The following is a 23,376-nucleotide window of genomic DNA, read 5'->3' on the forward strand; positions in this document are numbered from 1 at the left end:
TAGTTTTGTCAGAGGACTGTAATTACTAAATGAGAATTTCTGGCAGGATTATGTGCACTGACTGTAAAGTTAAAGATTCTTTTGCCATCATTATGTCTGCATGATTTGGTTCTTGAGATGAATTCTAATATGCTAACTAAATGAATGTTAAAACTTTCTTATTTGAATTAAAGGAATTTTTACTATGCGTCTGGTTTGACCCAAAGCTATGCAATTTTCAGATGCTACTGTATTTCTTTGCTAACGGTATCGATTTCTTTATTTCTACTTATTTACATTCAGTAGGCTGATTGTTATCTTTTTTTTTTTTTTTTTTTGCTAAAATCCCTTTCACTAAAAAGTTAATATAAATGTATGTAGTCTATTAATTTATTCTTCGTAATACTTTATATATTTATATAAGTGTGAAATTTTAACCCAAATCCATGTACATTATGCTGATTGTAGCAGCCTTGCTTAGGCCCCTTGTTCAAGGACACAAAAGTTATAGATCCAGTGTCACATATAGCTGGGATTGAACCAGTAACTGTTTTGTTGTATGAAACCTAATAACTACACCTAAATTTTATAAATTTGAAGTATTCTGCTGTGACAAGGTGATATTGTTATAGGTAGAGGAATCTGAAAGACTCCAACCAGTGATTATGTCATTGTCCCAAAGCTACATGTCCTGTTAAGGAATTGTAGGTCATTCTAAATTCCATGTAAAGGTCTGTTTGTTCCTAGCCACCTGCTCCAAGACATTTAGCGTTCAGGTATTCAGGTAAACAGGTGACTAGCGGAAATAGATATTTTGCATAAGTCTAGGTTAAGGGTTAAGGACACAGATCAAGCTACTGGAGTGTGCGATAATTTGTATGAGGAACAGAATGCTAAGAGACATCTTGTTGACATCCATTTTCTGTATTTCAGACACCCATTTGTAACCTTTAAACACTGATGAAATGTGCTTCAAAAGATACTTTGACCCTCACACACGGTCAGGGTGAGACCTTTGACTCTGGATTGAACAGTTTAAGCAAAGAGGTGATTCAGAAGTGCAGCTCCTCATTGCCATCTGCTAATAAGCATGTTTGCTGTTTAAATATAGACCAGAGCACCCTGTGATTATTTTAGAGCAAGCGGTAAAGCAGAAAAAGGGTGGGCTGCATGCTCTGAACATCTAATCCAGATGGCTGATCGAATCTAATTGAAATTATATCTCAACACAACATCAGTGCCGTGATAGTCTGCATTCATCAACATACCGGATGTGAATGTGAATGCACACACACAATCTCAAGTTTCCTTTATATTTAAGCATTTCCCTACCCACCCAGTAAACGATTTTAACACTTGCTAGGGGGAAATAGTTTGTCGTTTCAGTCACCTGTGTTTCATGGCAACTCGGTTTCCAAAATAATCCACCGCCCTGAAGATTCCTCAAATATTCTGCTGAGAGATTTGAGTGGCGGTTTCTGGGTGTGAAAAGGGAGAGTATGATTTGAGTTTATATGTTTGTGCACATGTAGGTATGTGTCTGGGTTAGTCTAGAGCAAGTGAAAAGGGAGAGTGTGTGTGTGTGTGTGTGTGTGCGTGTGCGTGTGACTGCCGTGCATGTGCGGGGGAGGGGACTAGTGGCGTTGACACTCTGTCATGTTTTTGCACCGCCCCGAGGCCAAACTCCTGCTCTCACAGGTACTGTCACAGATCAATCGGTGATGTCCCTGCCTTCATTCTTTGCTCTTGTGGTGTCACTTTTTATTTGCCACCTGCCCTCTTTCGTCTCCTCCCACTGCTTCAGCTCACTGGACTGAACTTTGGATGCAATTATTTCTAGACTGCGTGTGCCAAAGAGTTCCCATATGACTTCTAACTCACAAGGTGGACACATATTCTCTGTCGGCAGGACAACATCAGCCTCTTCTTAAAAGCCTGTGCAAAGCTTGGACTAAAAGAGGCCCAGCTTTTCCACCCAGGAGACCTTCAAGACTTCTCTACACGTGTGACTGTCAAGTAAGTTTTGGTTTTCTCAACTTACAATGTTCAGTAATATGCTTGACCCTTTGCCAATGTGCAAATAGCAGTGGTTTAGCTGCAACAGAATGTGTCCAACCACTGTTTATGGCTCACTCGATGGTAATTTTGGCAGATCTTATTGTCCTCTGGTCTCATATCCACATACTTTGGTAAAACAGGCTTGTATTACCAAGCCAGTTATTTAAATTCATTGTATGAGACTCCATGCAAATTTTTTATAAATTTATGGGACGTGTTGTGGTTGTTGATATAAAAGCTTTGCAACATTTATCATACAATTCCCGGCTTGTTTTGTTTGTGAAAATTAATTTAATATTAAATGAAAGTCATGAATTAGATATGCCATTTTTTCAAGTGAAAAATGAAAGTTAGAGAAGAGCCAGTAAATTAAGAGGTGAGTCGTAATGAAACTATAATCTGATCTTAAAAATAGCAGAAATCACCCTCATCAGTGAAGCATAAACTCTCACAATTGCTGAATCAGAATCTGACAGCTGGCTTGTGGATGTGTAAATCCGAGATAAATAGAGATTAAGGACTTTTTGCATGTGTGCTGTGGGTGAATTTGCCACTCGCATGTGTTTATGTCATGTGCAAGCTGCAATCATGCTATATTGTTGTAGTTTCAATGTTTTGGCTCTGCCCATACCTGTGACCAGGGTGGAAAAATATGGCATGTTGATCAACCTGTTCATATTCTCACAGGTGTGTCTTGTATGGTTACGTCGTGAGATCTGTCAGTCCAGCTCTGACATGTTCATCAACACAAAAGCACTCTGATATTTGCAAACAAAACCACTAAGAAGTACTGGGCTATTATATTTTACAAGTCACTTAAATGAACTAGAACATTTGTCATTCAGGTTCAAATCAAAGGTTCACACATATAATAATTCCGTTATCATTTACAGGTGCATCTCAATAAATTAGAATGTCGTGGAAACTCAAATTGTGAAACTCGTGTATTACATAAATTCAGTGCACACAGACTGAAGTAGTTTAAGTTTTTGATACTTTTAATTATGATGATTTTGGCTCACATTTTTGCTCACAAAAACCTCAAAAAAATTTGGTGAATATGGTGACATGCCAATAAGCTAAACAACTCAATACACCTGCAAATGTTTCCTGAGCCTTCAAAATGGTCTCTCAGTTTGGTTCACTAGGCTACACAATCATGGGGACGACTGCTGATCTGACAGTTGTCTAGAAGACAATTATTGACACCCTTCACATGGTGGTTAAGCCACAAACATTCATTGCCAAAGAAGCTGGCTGTTCACAGAGTGCTGTATCCAAGCATGTTAACAGAAAGTTGAGGGGAAGGAAAAAGTGTGGAAGAAAAAGATGCACAACCAACTGAGAGAACTGCAGCCTTATGAGGATTGTCAAGCAAAATGGATTCAAGAATGTGAGTGAACTTCACAAGGAATAGACTGAGGCTGGGGTCAAGGGATCAAGAGCCACCACACACAGACGTGTCAAGGAATTTGGCTACAGTTGTCGTATTCCTCTTGTTAAGTCACTCCTGAACCACAGAAAACGTCAGAGGTGCCTTATCTGTGCTAAGGAGAAGAAGAACTGGACTGTTGCCCAGTGGTCCAAAGTTCTCTTTTCAGATGAGAGCAAGTTTTGTATTTCATTTGGAAACCAAGGTCATAGAGTCTGGAGGAAGGGTGGAGAAGCTCATAGCCCAAGTTGCTTGAAGTCAAGTGTTAAGTTTACACAGTCTGTGATTATTTTGGGGTGCAATGACCATGGTGTTGGTGTGCTCGACTGACCAGCAAACTCACCAGACCTGAACCCCATAGAGAATGTATGGAGTATTGTCAAGAGGAAAATGAGAAACAAGAGACCAAAAAGTGCAGATGAGCTGAAGGCCACTGTCAGAGAAACCTGGGCTTCCATACCAGCTCAGCAGTGCCACAAACTGATCACCTCCATGCCACGCCGAACTGAGACAGCAATTAAAGCAAAAGGAGGCCCTACCAAGTACTGAGTACATGTACAGTAAATGGACGTGCTTTCCAGAAGGCCAACAATTCACTTAAATGTTTTTTATTGGTCTTATAAAGTATTCTAATTTGTTGAGTTAGTGAATTGGTAGGTTTTTGTCAAATGCGAGCCAAAATCATAACAATTAAAAGAACCTACTTCAGTATGTGTTTCACAATTTGAGTTGAATATCTGAAATAAATGAACTTTTCCACAACGTTCTAATTTATTGAGATGCACCTGTATATACCCTTATGTCATTATAATCCTGACTTTGTCTTCCATTGAAGAAAAAAGGAGAAAATCTTTTAATAATGTGCTGATCGCAGTTACTGTGGATGGGAACTTGAAAAGGAAGTAAAGGACCATAAAATTATAATAATAGTAGTTTGCTTTACTTGTACGCTGTTCATTATTCATTTGAATATTTTTAATTATTTATATTAATTATGCAAATTACTTCAGTGTGTTTTATAAGAATTAAAAAATCCCAACATCCCTTTGTTTAATACCAATGTAATTTGAAAGAGATTTATATACATTTCCTGTTTTAATTTCATTTTCATTAAAATGTCAGCTTTTTTTTTTCATTAATACTTTTTCCTTTTCTTATACTTCATGCAGTTACAATGAATAGTAACTAAAGCTTTCAAGTTAGTTTCAAAAAGGTAGTAAAGGACCATAAAAGTATAATAAAAGTAGTTTGCTTGACTTGTGCGCTATTTTCCAAGTCTTCCAAATAGCTGTGACTAACAGATCGGTCATTCACTGAACATTTTCTTCATCAGTATCAACCGTATCACAATGAAAACTAGATCAGTTCAGTTTGTAAATGAATAATTCAGACCGCTTTTATGACTTGATTCATCAGTTTCACCAAAATGATTCATTCATGAATTGGAAAACACTACTACTCCTGTAAGCTCTTACGAATTGTCATGAACCTGGCAAGGAAAATGTTGAATGTCAAGTTTTTCAGTGAATAACGACTTGAGGTCTGATCCTCATATAAACTCATTATATGACCTCAGAAGATTTAGAATGAAATACAGCATACAAGTCACAGTCTGAACCACATTAATCATAATTTTTATTGTTGTTGTCATTTTGGAGCTCAGTTCTCATTCACTTCAATAAATGGAAAAAAAGAGTTCTAACAATATTATGCAAGATGAAAAAACAACATGAACATTTTTATTTTTATGTCTACTATTCAGTGGATGGTCTGCAACTGATTTTCATCTTGTTCCTGTGTTTTCTCATAGTTGATCCTTTTGTGTACTGCTTCATTTGACTAAGGTGTGTTCAGCTCTGGCTTGAACTAGTCAAGCACAAATTATTGGTGTGTTTGGACCATTGTGACTTATCAAAGCCATATCACGTCACATCCAAATTAGTAATGATTCAAATATGAAAAGTCAGCCTGCCCATATTGATAAGACTGCTTTGAATATGACAAGGGAGAGCTGGAAATTTCTGCCTGTCGCGTCATTGTTACTTCAGCTGAAGTGAAAGCGCCGTCAGACGCTGAGATTAAACAAAGCGAGCCTTGCTGCATGAAGGTTACCATGCCACACCCTCACTGCCATGCCAACCGTACAGAGGCTCTGATTAAACAGGACTCGTCCAATCCCTATAGGCTATCATTATAATCACTTACTCCACTTGTTAATGTCTGAGGGTGTGGGTGAGGGTTTATCTGTGTCCACTGACAGGCATTTGTCGGAAAGGTTCCAGGGGTCCTAATTTTAGAATTGAAAGGTCAGTTTTTGACACTAGACGAAGTGCAGCAGTGATATGATTCCTGACTGTTGCTTTTTATAGTTTGTTTTGTCCTTTATTCTCCTGGTGTAACTTTACATCTTCAGGAACATGTTTGTGTTTACTTGATTAACTCGTTAATGGTTTCGGCTTGTGTTCTCTGTTGTGGTTTGTGTAGGCTGCGCAGTTTGCATATACTAACTGTAAGCTGGTCAAGAATTAGACTCGACCCACTCTGCACTGCAGTCCTGCTGTGATAAATAAAAGCTTTTTTTTTACCCGACCCTTGCCAAATCATTCGAGCAAATGCCATGGATTTTTGGTGTTCTGAAGCGATACATTGTTTGTGCCACTTTCCAGCTTCAATGCTCTTTCACCGACTGCTAATACAGATGGCGGTAAACATTCTGCAATGTGAGGGCATAATTTGTACGCTACATTTAAGTTCTCTGATCTCTCACAGTGATCTGAGGTTTACAGCCCTTGTGGAGTTTGACGCCGAATGTTCACAGTCACACAGAAGGCAACGTGAGGAGATATTGCAGCTTATTGCCGACAGGGTTGAGATAAGCAGGGCCTGCATTCATCATTACTCATCAGCCCATGAAAAGCAAGTGTCTCAGAGAGGTAAACAACTCTGGGTCATCTGTCCCTCAGGCAGCCTCTTCCAGCACGACAGCTGCTCATTTCATGGCCTGTTTCAATCTGCTGATTAACACGATCAATATTTACTGACATGCTGACTAATACAACTTATTTAATTATATATACTACCAATCAAAAGGTTGAGGTTAGTTTTATGTATAGAAAAATTTATAAATTCATAAAATACGATTTATTTTAATGTATTTTTTAAATGCTGTGGTTATTTGAAAAAAAAAGTTCATTATTCATTTGAATATACTAAATGATTTATATTAATTCTGCAAATTACACCAGTCACTAGTGTGTTTTATAAGTTTTTTTTTTTTTAATGCCAACATCAATTTGTTTAGTACCAATGTAATTTGAATGAGTTTTAATTTTCATTTTAGTTCAAATGTAATTTTTTTTATAGTTTTTTATTATTATTTTTTTTTTTTTTAGTTTGAGTTATTTTAGTTCTTAACTAAAGAAAATCTTAACTATGACTAGTGGCGGTTCAGAAGGCTTCATCACTTGTCACTGTAGTTGGGTGAACTTTGTCTCTGCGTTTTATCATTGTCTCATCCAGTGAACGTGTTGCCATGTTTCTAGTGATTACATAAAGTTAATGATAAAGAATTATATCTCCTCCTACATTCCAGTAGTTTATAGAGTTGTGGAGTTGATAAAACCTCACTTTTTGCCTTCAATAATCGGTTATTGACTTCAAGAGGAGTCATACTGTACATAGCTTCTAATAAGAGAGCCAAATTAATAAAAAAAGAAATGTGATCAAAAATGCTCTGGCTTCATGTAATTTTGTATCTGTCACAGATGTTTAACAGGAGTAGTACAGTGTGGCATCAACGATATTGTTTTTATTTACCGCCGATATCATCTTCTCATGCTCCAGTGCCGAACTGATTCCTAGATAAATGATTCTCTTCTTTACATGCAGATGGTTTGTTTGAGGCTGCTGGTTATTTTTAGCAATGTGTACGTGGAAAAATACTGAAAAATTGATATGTTGAATGTTATATTACTTTTTATTAGATTTAAATATACTACTATTCAAAGGTTTAGTGTCAGCATATTTTTTGTTAAACAATGAACACTTTTATTCAGCAAGACTTAAAATGCTGTTCTTGTTCAACTGCAATTTATCAATTAAGCAAAACAGCTGTCCAGCATCGATAATAATACATTTTTATTCGTATCAAATAAATGCAGCCTTGGTGAGCATAGAGGACTTCAAAACATAAAAAAAATAAATAAAAAAAAAATTATACTAACCCCAAAGTTTTGATGGTTTAACTCCATTTAGACCAGTGAATAAGTACTTTTGGTGCACTTTTGCATGCTGAAAGTTTAAATGCTCCACTGTTGAGTCGCATTGTTGTGAACTCTGAAGATTTGCATTATAAGAGCTCTGGGAGGTTATATTGTTATTTTCTCAATGGTGTGTGGCACTGGATGGCATCAGTGGTGTCTGTGACATGAACACTGGTACATTGTGAATTACTCAATTGTCCGCACAGACAAACAAGAGCTGTGTTTGTTCGACACGCTCAGCAGGCTAGTGAAAATTATATCTTTACAATGTTTACTTGTGGATTATAGCTGGTGTTTCGGATAAGGATGTATCAAGTCTTTTGAGAGGCATTAAAGCATTCACAGCTGATGCCTCCATTGAAATGTTTGTGTTGTATCATAGGGATGTGAGTGAAGACTTTATAAAAAGTAAAGAAAGACTGATGCAATCTGACACGACTTATTATAAGCATTTATTCATAAAACCAGGAACATTCTTTACCCGCTGAATGTTACTGAACTGGGCTGTGAGGTCTTAATATGCACACACCCCCTCTAGTATTAGGCTTTGTAAATAAGGGGTGTTGATGTGTCATGAACCTGCCAGACCATTGTCACTGTGTCATTTTATTGTGTTGCCCAAAAAGGGACTGGCAGGTCTTTACCACATTTTTATGGACATGAATCATTTCGATATTAAAGACGGATGTACGACTTGAAAATTCCAGAAATATGCCTTGGATATTGTGTAACTGAGGGCTGGACTTTGTCCATGTGTGAGTATTTTAGATTATGCGTAGGCAATATTCTATCTCTATTATAGACTGTTCTGCTTGTCTGTTTGAGCCTCTGTGGTTTAGACATTGTTTAGAGTGAAACTGCACAGTATCATTTAGAAACTTCTATTGTGTTCTACTTTGACATGACACAATAATCACACATAAAGAAATGGTTTGGTTTCTCGAGAGAGAGACACATTCTAAATGTCTATGTGACTTTCCCACGGACTAGTACAGCACTTGTTTATGACACTTACTGTATCTTTAGGCCCTAGAACTACCAGAAAAAAGCAGCTTTTGGGAATGTAACTTAGATTCTGAGTTCGTTACACACAAATATTATAGAATGCAGCAGATAAATGTTTTCTTTTGTAGGAATTTAACAGTGCAAGCATTACTATTTTCTCACAAACAGTCATTATTGCAAACAACATTTTTCTGTTGTCTTGGGAACAGACGGGTGATTATAAGCAATTTGACGCAGTCTTGTACTTGTTTAGACACATTAGTTCAAAGCATTTAAAGTCTGTTGTGTGGATAGAGACCCCATTGAAAGGCATTTGTCTCTGATTATGTCTGACAGTGTTTTGAGTAGAAAAATGAGCTGTTGCAATTGGAATGTTCCAGCCACAGTTCTCTTACTAAATGATGGAGAATTAAGAGTGGCATGAGCGGATGTTAAACACCAGTGCCACTGCTTTTATTTTTAACATAACCCAGTGTTCACAACTTAAAGGGGTATTTCACCCTTAAAATTCAATATTTGAAAGTGAATTTTTAATAAATATAATGGCCACTCTTTTCAATATAATGAGTTAGAACAGAAGCTGTCAGGCTCCAAAAAAAAAAAAAAGTAATGCTCCATAAAGGTTTTAGGGAAACTGGTCCATGTGCTTTATTTGCATATCTTGCAAAGCCGAAGCCATATATTATAGATTTTTGTGGAGACGAAACCAAAATGTAATTGTTGCTGTCTACTCTTATGATGCATTTTATTGATTTATGGTGTGTTTGGATTCTTTTTCATGTTCAATAGATTCAGTAATTGCAAGGAAAAGAGGACCATTACAAATGTTTCCAAAAAAATCTTAATCAGAATAAAGTCATATGTGTTCATGACAACATGAGAATGAATGAATGATGACAGAATTGTCTTTTCATTTTTTTGTTCGCTGTTATCAGATTGGATCAGAAATGCTGATTTAGCTTTCCCTTTCAAGATCAGTGCCTCCCTTCTCCGTTAGATAATATCTTTGATCTTTTCTTTTTACCTCACAGGATTTGCTGATAAATAAATACCTCATATTCATGTGAGTGAACAGCTGATCACATGAAAACAAAATACACCCTTGAGCTTCTATCTTTTCTTACTCCAACAGAGAGTCCTTTGGCTTTTTCAGCCCTCATAAATTATCATTAGGTAACAAGCGTTTAAGGCAGAATGTTCTTGCCATTTTTTTTCCCCCAGCAGCTTTGTAAATGTGGACTTTGTTCCGATGTCAGGCACATACTTTTTTCCCTCTTACATCTTTTATTGGAGCAATAAATTGTTGCTATCGGGAGCAGTGAACGCCTTCATTCAGCAAGTTGAACATGTCATGCAGGTTCACCAGCTTGAAAAACACACAGGTCGCTGACTAGCAGAATCGCTCTGCGACCTCTCAGCTGTTGAGCACTGTAGCTTGTGTCACAAATCTTGCATCATGGCTGTCACAGCTAAAATGTGTTGCATTGACTTTGAGAGTGTATTGTTAGTACTGTAAGAATGTGCTCTGTTGTGTCAGGATGGTATGTACCTACAGTACAGGTCCTCCCAGTGTCATTAAATACTCTGGGAACTCCAAATACTAAAATGCACGGTCCAGACATTGTTTGATCTATATCTCTAGGGAAATGGATGTTATTTTGTGTTTTATATCTATGTTATTTCATGTTAAGGCATAGGCTAAAAGTTGCAGGGAAACCAAGTCAAAGTTTAGCTAGTTAGCGTGGGACCTCTAATTCAGAGAGCAAATGGCTGAAGTATTATATAATCTTCTTGGTCAAAACATAGGAGAAGGAAATACCTAAGTTGCACACACACAGCAACAGGATGTCAAGGATCCTGAGTTCAAAATTCCATTGACGTTTTACATAGAGGAATTTGGCATTTTTATTGTGATCATATTTGGCCTTCACCTTGAGGGACAGTGTTCATAAACTCAAGAAGGTGACATAAAAGTAGAACATACGCAGTACACGTAATGTGTCTTGTTCTTGTTTTATTATGTTTGCATTTCTGTCGCATTTCTGACATAAAAAATATACTATTTAGAATGAAGCTAGTTTTAGTAGGGTTATTTAGCTTTTGTTCGTCTTGTTGTTTGAGTGAATGTGTTTTCAGTGTGTATCCTTTTGTATAGAGCTGCCGGGAGCTGGCTTGATGGGATTGTGCTTTCACCTTCTAGCTCATTCACCAGGGCACACAGAGACCCAAAACATGCCCACTGTTTTTTATTGTGTTTTTCCCAGGCTGTGAGTGATTAACCAAACACCTCTTCTCCTCTACAGGCACCAGGAGAGCAGCAGGAGGCTCAAAAATGTAAGTGCTACTGCTGAGTTCTTTCATTTGGGTTGCTCGTGTTTATCTCCTAATTTGTTCACTTGAAATATGCTGTGAGATTTAGGAATATGGCTTCATTTCTGCGGTGTCAAATAAAATCCTCACTTTGCAGCTTCCATATTGTGGTTTGTGGTTGTCTGTTTATCTCTTAAATAGCTCAGTGGCAGTATATTATAGTACTATTTCAAGAGGCTTTATCTAAAAGTCAAGTACGCTGCTCAAGACATCCCTCACCTCTCTTGAAAACAAATGCAGTGGCCCAAAGGGGGCTTAAACCACCTTTAATAATGTGGAAATGTCTGAACATAATATGCTGGCTATATAGTACTATATAGATTTCAATTTATTTCAAGTGATAAAGTAAAGTACCACTTAAAAGTTTGGGGTCTGTATGAATTTTTTTTTTTTTTTTTTTTTTTTGAAAGAAGTCAAGGTTGCATTTATTTGAACCAAAAAAGATTATAATCTTGTAAAATAAAATAGCTTTTTTTCTATTTGAATATATTTTAAAATTTAATTTATTCCTGTGTTGGCAAAGCTGAATTTTCATCCGTTACTCCAGTCTTCAGTGTCACATGATTCTTCTGAAATCATTCTAATATTCTGATTTGGTGCTCAATAAACCTTTACCATTATTATTTTTTTTTCTTCTAAAGAACAGCATTTATTTGAAACAGATTTTTTTGTATCAATGTAAAAGTCTTCAGTCACTTTTTTTATCATTAAAATATAGAAATAAAAACATAATGATCCCAGACTTTTTAATAGTATAGTGTATGTTCTTTCAAATTTGAACAAAAATAGTTAAACACCTTGTCAAACATAAGTTAACTTTATATATGCAGTAAATCTAACTTTAGAGTAATTTGATAAACGGCAAAAAAAAAAAAATTAAGTGTAAAAAGTGTCCTAATATTTTTTGGGACAGGGTATATAATGGCTTGCAATGTGATTTAACTAGTTTCTTTTGACACCTCAGCATGCAGCCAAAGATGACGTAGCTTTGGATTTTATCACTGAATCATATCTTTGTTGCAGTGTGTTCTAATACAGTTGTGTTGATTTGTTTCCTAGGTTCTGATCACCATATACTGGTTGGGCAGAAAGACACATGCTGATCCTTTTTATAATGGACCTTACCTAAATCTAAAGGCTTTCGAGGGATTACTTGGCAAAGCACTATATAAGGTGAGATATGTATTGACATTATGCAGTATTTGAGTGTAGTATTTACTTTTTGAAGTTAAATTGTAGTGCTTGAATACCGTGGATTCTTCTAGACTAGCTTACCATGTAAATCTCATTTTATATCAATTCTGGTATTTAAAATATCTTACTAAGAAAGCAGCAGACTGGTCTCATGGTTTAACTAAATATTAAGGAACAGTGAGCCAATAGCAATGAATTGCTTTGATACTGACTTTTTTACATATGGAAAAAAATGTTGTCATTAAACCTGCCATTTCAGTTTAAACCATAAAGCATATTTCAGTTATTGTAGTCAGAAATAGCCATGCAAATATTTTTGTTAATACACTTCAATATCAGAACAGAGTTTAAATAATTCGATGTACATGATCTGTGTTTATGCACTGATGGAGGCTGTATGCTGTGTTTGTTGTTTGTTGTTTTCCCTTGTGCACACTGTTTGCTGGTCCCTCACACCCTTGTGCTCAACAGACACTAGAGGATTGCACATCACTGCAGGGCAGTGTGCGAAACAGCTCTTGTAGAGATAGCTGGTACTCAGAGAAAGAAGAACTCTTCCCACTCCGAGACAGACACACGAGAGAAGACTCTCTAGACAGCCTCGACTCACTGGGCTCCAGAACTTACAGCACATCCTCAGACGCTACACTCAAAGGAAGCAGCGAGGGTAAGGCTCTTCAGTCTCTAAAGTCTCTCTTCTGTGTTCTAACTTGACTTTGAGGCAGTCAGAGATGAGAAGTTGCATGAAAAGTGAAGTTTGGTCTTTCAGTTTGTGTCTTTTTGAACACACACACATGGAAAAAAACATCAAACAGCGCAAGTAATATAAGCTTTGAAGTGCAACAGAAAATTAAACCTTTGCTTGAGATGTGTATAGTTTATTAATAAACTCTTGCCTATCTAAACATCTGCTTGGTGCCCTCTAGTGGCGTATGGATGAAACCATTTCAAGCTTTTGTCATGAGCTATATTCAGCCTATATTTTGGTGACTGGGACAATGTTTGATGAAAAGTGTAAACTTCCATTCATTCTTACTCTTCTACATGCTTGCATTTCAGGGGCATTATCAACTTTCTACTCTGTCATGGTCTCATGGGCTCAATAGAAGCTCATGAGAAAGGTGCTGATGTAATTAGCAGCTGATATAATTAGTGTTCTGGGATTTCTACATGTTCACTACAGTGAGACATTTTTTTTTTTCTTTTTCCCCACTGACCTGTCAATGAGTCAGTCGCTTCCCACTGCCATATTTACTACACAGAAGAATGTGCATGAGTGCACTAAAAAAAAAAAAAAAAAAAGGTTGTCTTGTCTATATTTGGACGATGAAGATATATTCTGAGAATTCTACCATTTAAAAATGAGAGATTTTTGAAAGAAGTTTCAGGCTTAGCAAGGCTGCATATATTTAATCAAAAATACAGTAAAAACAACAAGTTTGTGAGATAATATTACAACGTAAAATAATTGTTTACTATTTTTAAATGTAAGATGGCAAAAAGCTATGTTTTCAGCTGCCATTGCTCCAGTCTTCAGTGTCAAAAGATTATTTTGAAACCATTCTAATATTATTGCAAATGAAAATGAGTGTACTGCTAAATATTTTTGTGTAATCATGATTTTTTCAAGAGTCTTTAATGAATAGAAAGTTCACAAGGACAGCATTTAATTTAATGCATCTTTTCTCTCTCTCTCTCTCTCTCTCTCTCTCTCTCTCTCTCCCAGAAAAACAACTTCATAAATACACTAAAAGAAATTCAGAAAATTCAGAAAAGTTATTCCGTTACATTCTGTAAATGTTAGTTTTAGGTTTATGGGTTAGAAAACATTAGTTCAGTAAAAACAATAAAAGTCAATGGAAAGTCCCTACCAGGACAGGAAAACAATCATGGGTGTGTGTTTATAGCTCACACTTCTGGGTGTTTGTGCTGTTTCTCCAGGTTGTGGAAGTGACCCTGAAGCAGATCTGAGCTTCATGATGTCAGAAAATAAAGAATACCGCCGTTCACTGGTCATAGCACCTAAGGCCACCACTCAGTACAATCAGTTCCTGCCAACAAAGGACAAGCAGTCAGGCTACGTTCCAGCACCATTACGCAAGAAGCGCGCAGAGCGAAATGATGACAACAGAAGAAGCTGGGCTAGCCCTTTGTACACAGAGGATGATGGCACTTTTACAAGGTAATGCAAGTCTACACTTTACAGATCATAGGGGGTTTTCAATGGATGGCTTATATTCACCTAGTCTGATGAAAGGTGACCAAGGATATATGATGTTATCCAGAACATGTTTTCTGCAAGAAAAATGTTTTCTACAAGTTTGGTCTTTCTCTAAGGAGGCCATAACATAGAAAATTCACAAATTTCTATACTTGACAGCAATGACATTAAAATGAGAGTAAAAACATTTTTTAGTCTCCAGCTTCACAGATTTTTCTTAAATCCCCTTGAATTTTAAAAGAACTCAATAATGTCCTCACAGTGTGCTCTGAAATCTGCAATCAAAAGATTTGAATGTGAACTTTTGGTCACTCACTTTTTCTAGATTTAGTATCATTACATTCCTCCTTTGTTGGTTTGTCTTTGCCGGTGCTTATTTTTCCAACTGTATCTTGGCATTGTGCTTTTGTGACCATCACTGGCGGTCCGTCCCAGTCATGAGAGGGCAGGTTCAGACCCTTCAGCTATCACCGCTCACCCCTCTTTGGCCTATCAGTATGAGAGCAGTGATTCGGATGCAGACCGACCGGATCCCGACGTCGTTCTAGATGACCTCGCTAGCCGTAGATTTCACAGCCCCTCCCCTGTCGCTCCAACCAACTTTGCCTTACCCATGAGCCACCTGGAGGCAACTGCTGTCCCATGTACTACCAGGTCACAGGTGGCTGTCAGTAATGTGTCCCGGCAGACACTGACCCATCTCAGGTCAGAACTTGGGCATCTGTTTGTCATTTTATCAGTGCCAGCTGTGGGATTCGTTGCTGTGATGTCTTTATTTCGCTTGATTTTCAATCTATAGTGTGGACTTTTTGAAACATTTGTTTTCAGTGTTTGCCTTTTATTTGGTTTGCTGTGCTTGTTAATCATGGATGGTTTGATGTGCACTGATCATTGGCGGTATGTAACAAAAATGGCTGTCTTTTGAGCAGCAGTAAGTCACAGCCTCTTCAGAGGACTTACAGGAGACCTGCATCGGCTGGTGTCTGCGTTTATGATGACTCTGAGGAAGAGGATGATGAGTTTGGCCATGCCGATCCTGTTCAAGATGATCTTTATGCCCGTAAAGTAGGCCTGACGCCTCAGCCATCTGTAACAGTGCCTTTTGATAAATTTCTGCCCAAATTTTGGACACCTGAAGAGGATGCACATGTGAAGAAAATCAAACTGGGCTCCCAGCGCCGGCCTTGGTACAGGAAGATCCAAGGTTTCAGGTTTGTCTGTCTGTTTCAGGCAAAAAAAACATAATGTAAATAATTAGAATTAGTAAAAATTGGAAAACTCAGAAATACTTCATTTTTCAAGATTTGCATTATATATCAGATGAGCAGAAGGGGAGGGAATCATTCATCATTCTGCTTCTTGCCATAGATTCAGATTTTTTGGTTCGTAATGTTTCTGTTGACAATATTTCATATTTTTGAGAAAGAAAGAATGGGAAACATTTAATTAAAAATAATATCTTCATATTTATTATAATTGGCAACTCAATCATGGAAATAATTTTTTTAATTGCAGTTACAAAATTTGTATGAAATCTTAATAAGAACCTGTTCTCACTCCCAGCCCTCTCGATCAGTCCGTTAATGTTCAGATATTAATTTCATTAATAACACACTGTAAAGACATGTCTGGCAATACACTGACTCCAAAAAAGTAGAGTATTTGGACACTTGGATCACACATAAATGTGATTACAAAACAAATGATGTAGACCTTTGTTCTACAAAATCAACCAACAATTCAAGTGTCCAAATTTTGTACAATTTTTTGTCTTGATTTTGAGCAGTACATCAGTTTTGCTTATACTTTCTTATATTTTTTTTAGTGTGGCTTAAATGTCCAAATACTTTTGGTGCACTTTAAACCCTCAGGTTTTTTTTGGCTTATTTACTTTATCACTAAGGCTTCTCTGTTACCTCTCTGTCTTCTTTGTGGTGATGGTTGCTAACCTTTCTTTCCTGTCTTTGTCTTTGCTCTTTTACCTCACATTTTCCAGCCCCAAGAAGTCAGGTTCATCCTCTGAAGAATCAGACGGTGACGTCAACCCCTGGCTCTCTGTACCTACCTTCTCTCGCACTCAGTCTGAACCCCCTCCCTTTCACTCCCATGCACCTGAAGGCCTCGCTCAGTCCAGCCTCACTTCCACACTCAGGTCCTTATCTCAGCCCCATATGCATTAGGACTGGACAACTACTCACTTCCCCCAATCAGCTTCTTCTCATGTTCTAATAAACGTATGAACTGGTGCTTACTAACATGTTCATTTATTTGAAATCATCATCATCATGAATGTTAATGATCTCAACAAACAAGTGCATTACAGTAGTATCTAAGTGGAAATGGTGAGAATTGCCAACATAGTATCAATATTCACATAATTCAGGGACATTAAAAGGACAGCTCACCCACAAAGATAAATCTTATAATGCTCTTTTCCAACAACATTGTTCATAGAAGTGAAAGTGGTTCATGCTACTTAAATTTCTGTCTTTTCCTTACACAAAGCTATAATATGGCTTCAGAAGAATTGAAATTAGAGCTGGTGTGTGTCCTGATTCAGGATTCTTAAAATAATTACTGTTCTTGTATTTAATGTTTAGTTAATGTAACTTCTTAGTATTTTTGTGGCAGAGTGCTCACACTGCTGCTTTTCCAAAAATTCAGAGCAACTAGAGACAGAGCGCACAATGCTACTGTTACTTATATATAACATGGTTAGTTGCATCCTCCTGCATGCACTACTCTTGTTTACTGATTCTTACTCTTGCATTCTCCTACTGTCCCCTTGCATGTTCTGAATCCTTTCTTTGCTCTTTTCTCCTTTCATTCACCACAGTTATCAAACACAACCTCTCACGGTTGCTCAGCAGACTGCTGGACTGCATAATTTAAAACCCCCTGATTTTTGGCCCAGACCAGATCCCGCCTCTGGCCCCAGACTCGTAAAATGTGCAAAGCGTCCCCTCCTTGGGCGTGAACACCCTAATGACCCATACAACGTTTCTGCCGACATCCTGCCTGATTTGGAAAATGACGATATGTTCACACGTCGTACAAAAACCTTCCACTCAAGCGATGACCTGGCCAAATTGAAGTATGGTAACTTCCTGTTGCCTCGCCGCCGATCGGAGTCCGACGTCATGGTGGTAATTCAGCCCCGCCACGAGAGTGAACCCATTTATCCTGACGTTGAAAAAGACGATGTGGTTTTTCGAAGGGTTCAACAGCAAATCAGTCATCGCCCCCTATCTGGGGCCCCTGATAACTACCACCCTGTTCCTATTCCAGAGGCATGGGCTTTGCCAGCAAAACTGCAGGCCAAGCTGATATGTGACCCAGTTGAACCCAGACAGCACAAACCCAAGCCAGAGATTAAACATGGAGCAGAACAGCACCTGAAGGCAGATGATATGCTACTTAGGAAACTAAGAGCTTTAAATACCCAAGGAAAGGTGGAAAAAGAAGCTCTTGGTGTTTCTTTCTCTTGCAGTGAGGAAGATCTGCAGAAATGGCAAGCCATCAGAGAGGCCAGCCGCGTGCGATACCGGAAGAGGCTGATGGTGGAGAGGTTAGGTTTCTGAGCCTGCAGAAATGCCTGTGTGTGCTTGTCATCGAGATCTCAGCTGCGGTGTACTTTTCTCATTCTCGTGTTAACTATGATCTGATACTGGCAATGGCAGATGTTTGTGAGTTTAATATGGGTGTGAGTTTGATTGCATGAGACCTGCCACTTAATGAATAATTGTAACAGGTAGATATTTGGATTTTCTCTGGAATTATGTTGGACTGGCTTCAAAATTTGAACAACTTTTTGGTTTGTTAAATGTGTGCATGAAGTCTTGATGTCAAAATGGTTCTCAACCTTTGAACCATGAAAAAACATGAAAATTTGATCCATGCTGTGTTTTACCCACCCGGTTTTTAACATAAGAGCAGGTATTTGAATATGCAATGGTGTCAGTCCTTTTCAGTTATTTTAACTGTACAAAAACAACACACTTTATGCTTTTTGATGTTGCAAACTGGTATTTGTTATCATATTTTAATTTGTGTAATCATAAATACACTGCTTTATAGTACAAATCATTTTTGCAGTTTTATGCAGTTTATTCTTCTTCTAGTTATTTACCTATAGCAACTTTTTTCTGGAAGGTGGGTAAATGGTTTATTTATTTTGTCTATAACTTTGTTTTCTTTATTTAATTATAAAAAAACATTGACTGATTTTTAGAATTTATTTATCTATTAACAGAATTGCATTAGGATGCATAAACCTTTTTACAGGAACACCAAGGAAAGTGATTTTTGCCATAGAGATGGACCTTTTTTTGTCTTTGCAGAGACTGACCAATTGCCTGTGAATTGCATTTTGTTTGTGTTTAATAAAAAAGACTGATTCTGCTGATGAATGCATCTAAGAAACTGATACATCATCTACAAACCCCATTGCTGTGGCTTTCGTATAAGTAAAGGCACCTAACAGGCTTTATAAGGTGCTAGTGTATCCAGCTATGCTGTTGTGGAATTTTAAAACCTAAGCAATGTCTATAATTAATCCAGTCAGACACATTCACTCTTTACGAGGTAGCTTACAATGCACTTTAGCTCCAAATTCCCCACACCCTTGTGATCCTGTGAAAGCTGGAACTTACACTTATGTGACCATGGAAACACACCTAGCACTTGAAGCCCAAATACAACATTTCACTTGATCAGAGTCCATGTAATGTCTGAGCATTAAAAAGAGCAACCACAATGGGATTGGTGGGGAATTCCACAAGTTTCCAATGATGTCATTCCACCTTAAATTGTACCTTAACCAAGTTACATGGACACTTAATATTATGTTTGCACATTTTAAATGTCAGAGAGCTGGGGCTGTAATCAGAGAATTAAATGAATGTTGAAGCATGAATGTGTGCACTTACGCAAGTGGTGTGACTAAGCTCTTGATTACAGTTTAAAAGTTTGGGATAAGTGAAAATGTTTTTGAAGAAATTAATACTTTTATTCAGCAAGGTTGCATTAAATTGATCAAAAGTGACAGTAAAAACATTTAAAATGTTATCATTTTGAAATTTTAGCTTTGTCATCAGAGGAACAAATTAGATTTAAATATATTAACATTGAATCACTTATTTTAAGTTGCATAAAACTTACATTTTTGCTCTTTTTATTGTATTTTGATCAAATAAATGCAGAGTTGGTGAGCATTCAACACTTTATTGGTCAGTCAATAAAAACTGTCAATCATCACACCAATATATGACTATGTTGTTGTTGCGGTTCTCTTTGGTTCCCTAGACTGCTCCAGAAAAGCTCTGGTAGTGAAGGGTGAGTTGTGGCCTTGTGCAGGCACAGCATGTTTGTGTGTGTGTGTGTGTGTGGTCACGGATGCTGCGTAGGCCTTTGTTTCCTCTGCTCTCCCCTGCATTAAGCGCTGACACTCACAATGTACTCACAATGCTTTGATCCCCATGGGCTGCTGCCTAAAAAATGTCATTAGTGTTGACTACAGACACACACTGCTGGCTAATTTAATTCAAATCTGTGTCTATCATATTGTTCTGGAAATATTCAAAACCACCAGTGTTTCTGTAATGCAGAAGCATTGTGCTCTCACAGGTAAGGCAAATGAGTGAAAGTAATTGAATAGGTCACTCTTTCAATACTAACCCATTGAGTTTCCACATAATATTTGTGACAACTCATTAGTTGTCTATTAAGACAACTAATTGTGGCTTGAAGAATATTTGGAAACATGCCTGCTGTTTTACTAACCCTTCAGTATTTTATCTTGTAAATTTCTGTTATGTATTGCTTGATGAGAGCATGCCACACTTTTACTCGTATCAAAAAGCTGAATGGCTACAATCCACTAAATCATTTTTCCATCCTAATGCATGGCTTTTTTTTCCTTTTTTTTTGGAAAAACATCTGTTTTCAGGAGTAAGTCAGTGAGTGACATGACTGATGGTGAGATGAACTTCAGCAACTTGCCGTTGGAGTTGCGAATTGAAGAGATGCAAAAGATGCGTGCTCGCTTAAAGGAGAACGAGGATAAGTGGCAAGATGTGAGTATTGGATAACAAGGTTTTGTTACTGATCATGTTTATAGCTGCAGCTGTTTGTCCAGTGGTTCACTGAAAGTTGAGACAAGTAAGATTTCCTCACCTCAACTTCAAGCCACACAATCACATCAATACCAAGTAGTCTGTAACTGTTCAGTGGTACTTTGTAGTGTGGACGTGGTTGGACTGAGCTTCAGCACAGCATTTAGGTCATATACGGGCCTCTAATTCACACGGGAAAAGGAGTCGGGTGGAGCCAAACAGGCAAAATAGGACACTGGCAAAATCTAGTCCTCCCTCACTTCTCAATCTATCCTTGTGTCTCTCTACCCTTCCCCTGAACTGTCCCTCCTACCGTTACTGCTTATGAATAAGCACCTGTGCTCCAGTTATGGAGGCTGAGCGTCTTTCTCCTCGTCCATACAGGATCTTACAAGGTGGAAGAATAAGCGCAAGAGTGTTAATTCTGATATTGTGAAGAAGAAAGAGGAGAGAGAGCAGATTGAGCAGATCACTTCAGGTGGCATCAGGAAATCAAAGACCTTCAAGGAAATGCAGGATGAGAGGTGAACATGCATTACATACATTATATCAAATAGTTGTGTGAAGCTTAAACTGTACAAAACTGTTTATAAAATGTTTAATATTTCATGAATTTAGTTTCATATTTAATATTTTATTTTATGAATGATGAAATGTTGTGGCCTGTGTTTTTGTCATCGTGTTGTCTGCTGTTAGTGAAGAGAGTGTAGTCTGTTCCACTTTCTCTGATCTGCAGTCTGCTCAGTGTAAAAGTGTAATCTAATCGCGGTACTTGTCCTGCCTCTCTCACTCCTGCCCCTATTCAGAGAGAGCCGACAGCAAAGCAACAGCAGGGACAGCTTTAACTCCATCTCTGATGATGTCTTTGAAGAACCTGTACCCCGAAGCAGAACTCTGCCACCACGTAGCTACACCATCGACACCCCTTACACTCCCGAGGACAAACCTTCAGTACCCTCCATACCATCTCTGAGAAAAAGAGAACCTGTCGCTGGCACTCTGGCATCAGATCAGACAGATTTTCATACAAGACGTGATCGCTCCAGCCCAGAGATCCCACTAAAAATGAATGACAACATTGAGGAGAGCCATACAACGACCCAAAGCCTTCTGGACGATCCAGTTCCTGCGTTGTCCAGCAGCAACACCAGCCTGATCAAACCCACCAGTGTCAGTAAAACCGGCAGCGTTCTCAGCAGCTCGGAGTTGATTAGCAACACTAAGCCAGTCGAGAACTCCAGCGGCCCCATTAGCTCTTTGTATAAACCTAATTCAATGGATACAAAGCAGTCTGGGCTGGATCGAGTTTCTGCCTCCCTCCCCAGGAGCTACCAGAGATCAGATAGCGCAAGACTACCCTCTGTCGTCACGCCAAGGCCATTCGGCACACAGTCCAACCGAATCGCCTCCCTTCCCAGAGCGTTCACGGTGAGTGGGCCTGCTTAGTCTCAAACATCCTGACCTGTTTGATTGCCCTTTTTTTGTGAATAAATTTGTGTTAGAACACTTAACTGTACTACTCACCGTAGTGTGTGATCAATTCACAGTGATATACTGATGTAATTACAGCTCATATGAATTGTAAAGCATGTACGCACCTAGAATAAAACCATAAAGTGGAAGTCAGATTTTTTTAGTGGAAGCATAACATCTCATTATGGAGTGCAACAACCTGGTTCTGGAAGTAAAAATTCATTCTTTTTCTACAAAGATTTTTTAACTCTAACTTTTAAAATCACATCAACTGTGAGTAACAAGGTTGTTATTTGATGGTACATGTTTTTGTTGTAGAGCTAGCATTATTTTCAGTTTTCAAGTAACTGTGTTTAACAGCGGAATTCCTGGAGATAAAGTACATTACCCATTTATCTCTATTCCTCTGTTTGAGATATTTAAACCAAACTAGTCTCATGTTTAAAATGATGAGTCAAGATCTATTCTACATTATTAACAATAACAGCAAGGAATAAATACACCTCAAATAGAGTTCAGATTGGTTGGGAAAATGCTTATAATGGTATTCTTTTAGGTGGACGACTCTCTTAAGCGCACAAATGGAGAGACAGACAGACTCAAGAAAACTACAGTTTCCAACCGTTATGCTCAGTATATGAAAGAAGATGACGATATTTCCAAGGAAAGTCCTGTGCAAAGCAGTGAGGAAGAGGAGAAAACCCCATCTCCTGTCCCTCCAGTCTACAGACTGTCCCCCCTGCCCAAATCTCCATCCCCGCTCATCCCTTCTAATGAGGTACTGCAAGAATCAACTCACAAATCTCATCTCACTTCAGTTTTCTAAAGACAAAGTAAATTCCATTTGCACAGATACACAAGCACTTTATATTCCTTAAATCCTGATTTAATCCAGATCATTTAAGCACTTTTGTAAGTTTTAATAGCAACACTCCCGAAACCATTTTGCAATCTATAGCCATACTGAAGAAGATGCGTTTACCATAGTAAACCACAAATCATTTTATTTTTTGTGTAGAACTGACCTGTGTGTCTTCCAGGTGGACTACAGTGAGATGAGGATCAGCCTGAACCAGAAACCTAACAGCAGCCGGGACTTTGGCTTTCAGAGCAACTGGGACTCCACGGGGGTCCGTGTCAAATCTGTAGTTCCAGGTAAAAAAAACGTATAAAATCCTCAGGAAAAAAAGTGGTCATTAATGATCTCATATGCTACACAGTGAATTAATGAAGCATAAAGTACAGGCTTTACCTGCAGCTTCAGAGAGC

General features: G+C 38.0%; 1 protein-coding gene across 8 annotated transcripts in view; it reads left to right on the forward strand.

Moving 5' to 3' along the window:
• lmo7a (LIM domain 7a) overlaps positions 1 to 23,376 on the forward strand; it is a 42,304-nt gene that overhangs the window by 7,663 nt on the left and 11,265 nt on the right. For 5 of the 8 annotated variants that reach the window (XM_052565187.1, XM_052565190.1, XM_052565189.1 and 2 more), the window contains exons 4-18: positions 1,889 to 1,995; positions 11,040 to 11,070; positions 12,166 to 12,279; positions 12,772 to 12,967; positions 14,242 to 14,482; positions 14,957 to 15,226; positions 15,451 to 15,732; positions 16,518 to 16,673; positions 17,358 to 18,089; positions 19,826 to 19,855; positions 20,469 to 20,595; positions 21,019 to 21,158; positions 21,441 to 22,062; positions 22,664 to 22,885; positions 23,148 to 23,262. In XM_052565187.1, the coding sequence (XP_052421147.1) occupies positions 1,889 to 1,995; positions 11,040 to 11,070; positions 12,166 to 12,279; positions 12,772 to 12,967; positions 14,242 to 14,482; positions 14,957 to 15,226; positions 15,451 to 15,732; positions 16,518 to 16,673; positions 17,358 to 18,089; positions 19,826 to 19,855; positions 20,469 to 20,595; positions 21,019 to 21,158; positions 21,441 to 22,062; positions 22,664 to 22,885; positions 23,148 to 23,262 (3,385 nt within the window). The remainder of the gene's footprint in view (positions 1 to 1,888; positions 1,996 to 11,039; positions 11,071 to 12,165; positions 12,280 to 12,771; positions 12,968 to 14,241; positions 14,483 to 14,956; positions 15,227 to 15,450; positions 15,733 to 16,517; positions 16,674 to 17,357; positions 18,090 to 19,825; positions 19,856 to 20,468; positions 20,596 to 21,018; positions 21,159 to 21,440; positions 22,063 to 22,663; positions 22,886 to 23,147; positions 23,263 to 23,376) is intronic. The other 3 variants (XM_052565192.1, XM_052565193.1, XM_052565194.1) reach the window with 3 other exon arrangements.

The sequence above is a fragment of the Carassius gibelio genome, chromosome B9, assembly GCF_023724105.1.
Source record: "Carassius gibelio isolate Cgi1373 ecotype wild population from Czech Republic chromosome B9, carGib1.2-hapl.c, whole genome shotgun sequence".
NCBI classification, from domain to species: Eukaryota; Metazoa; Chordata; class Actinopteri; order Cypriniformes; family Cyprinidae; genus Carassius; species Carassius gibelio.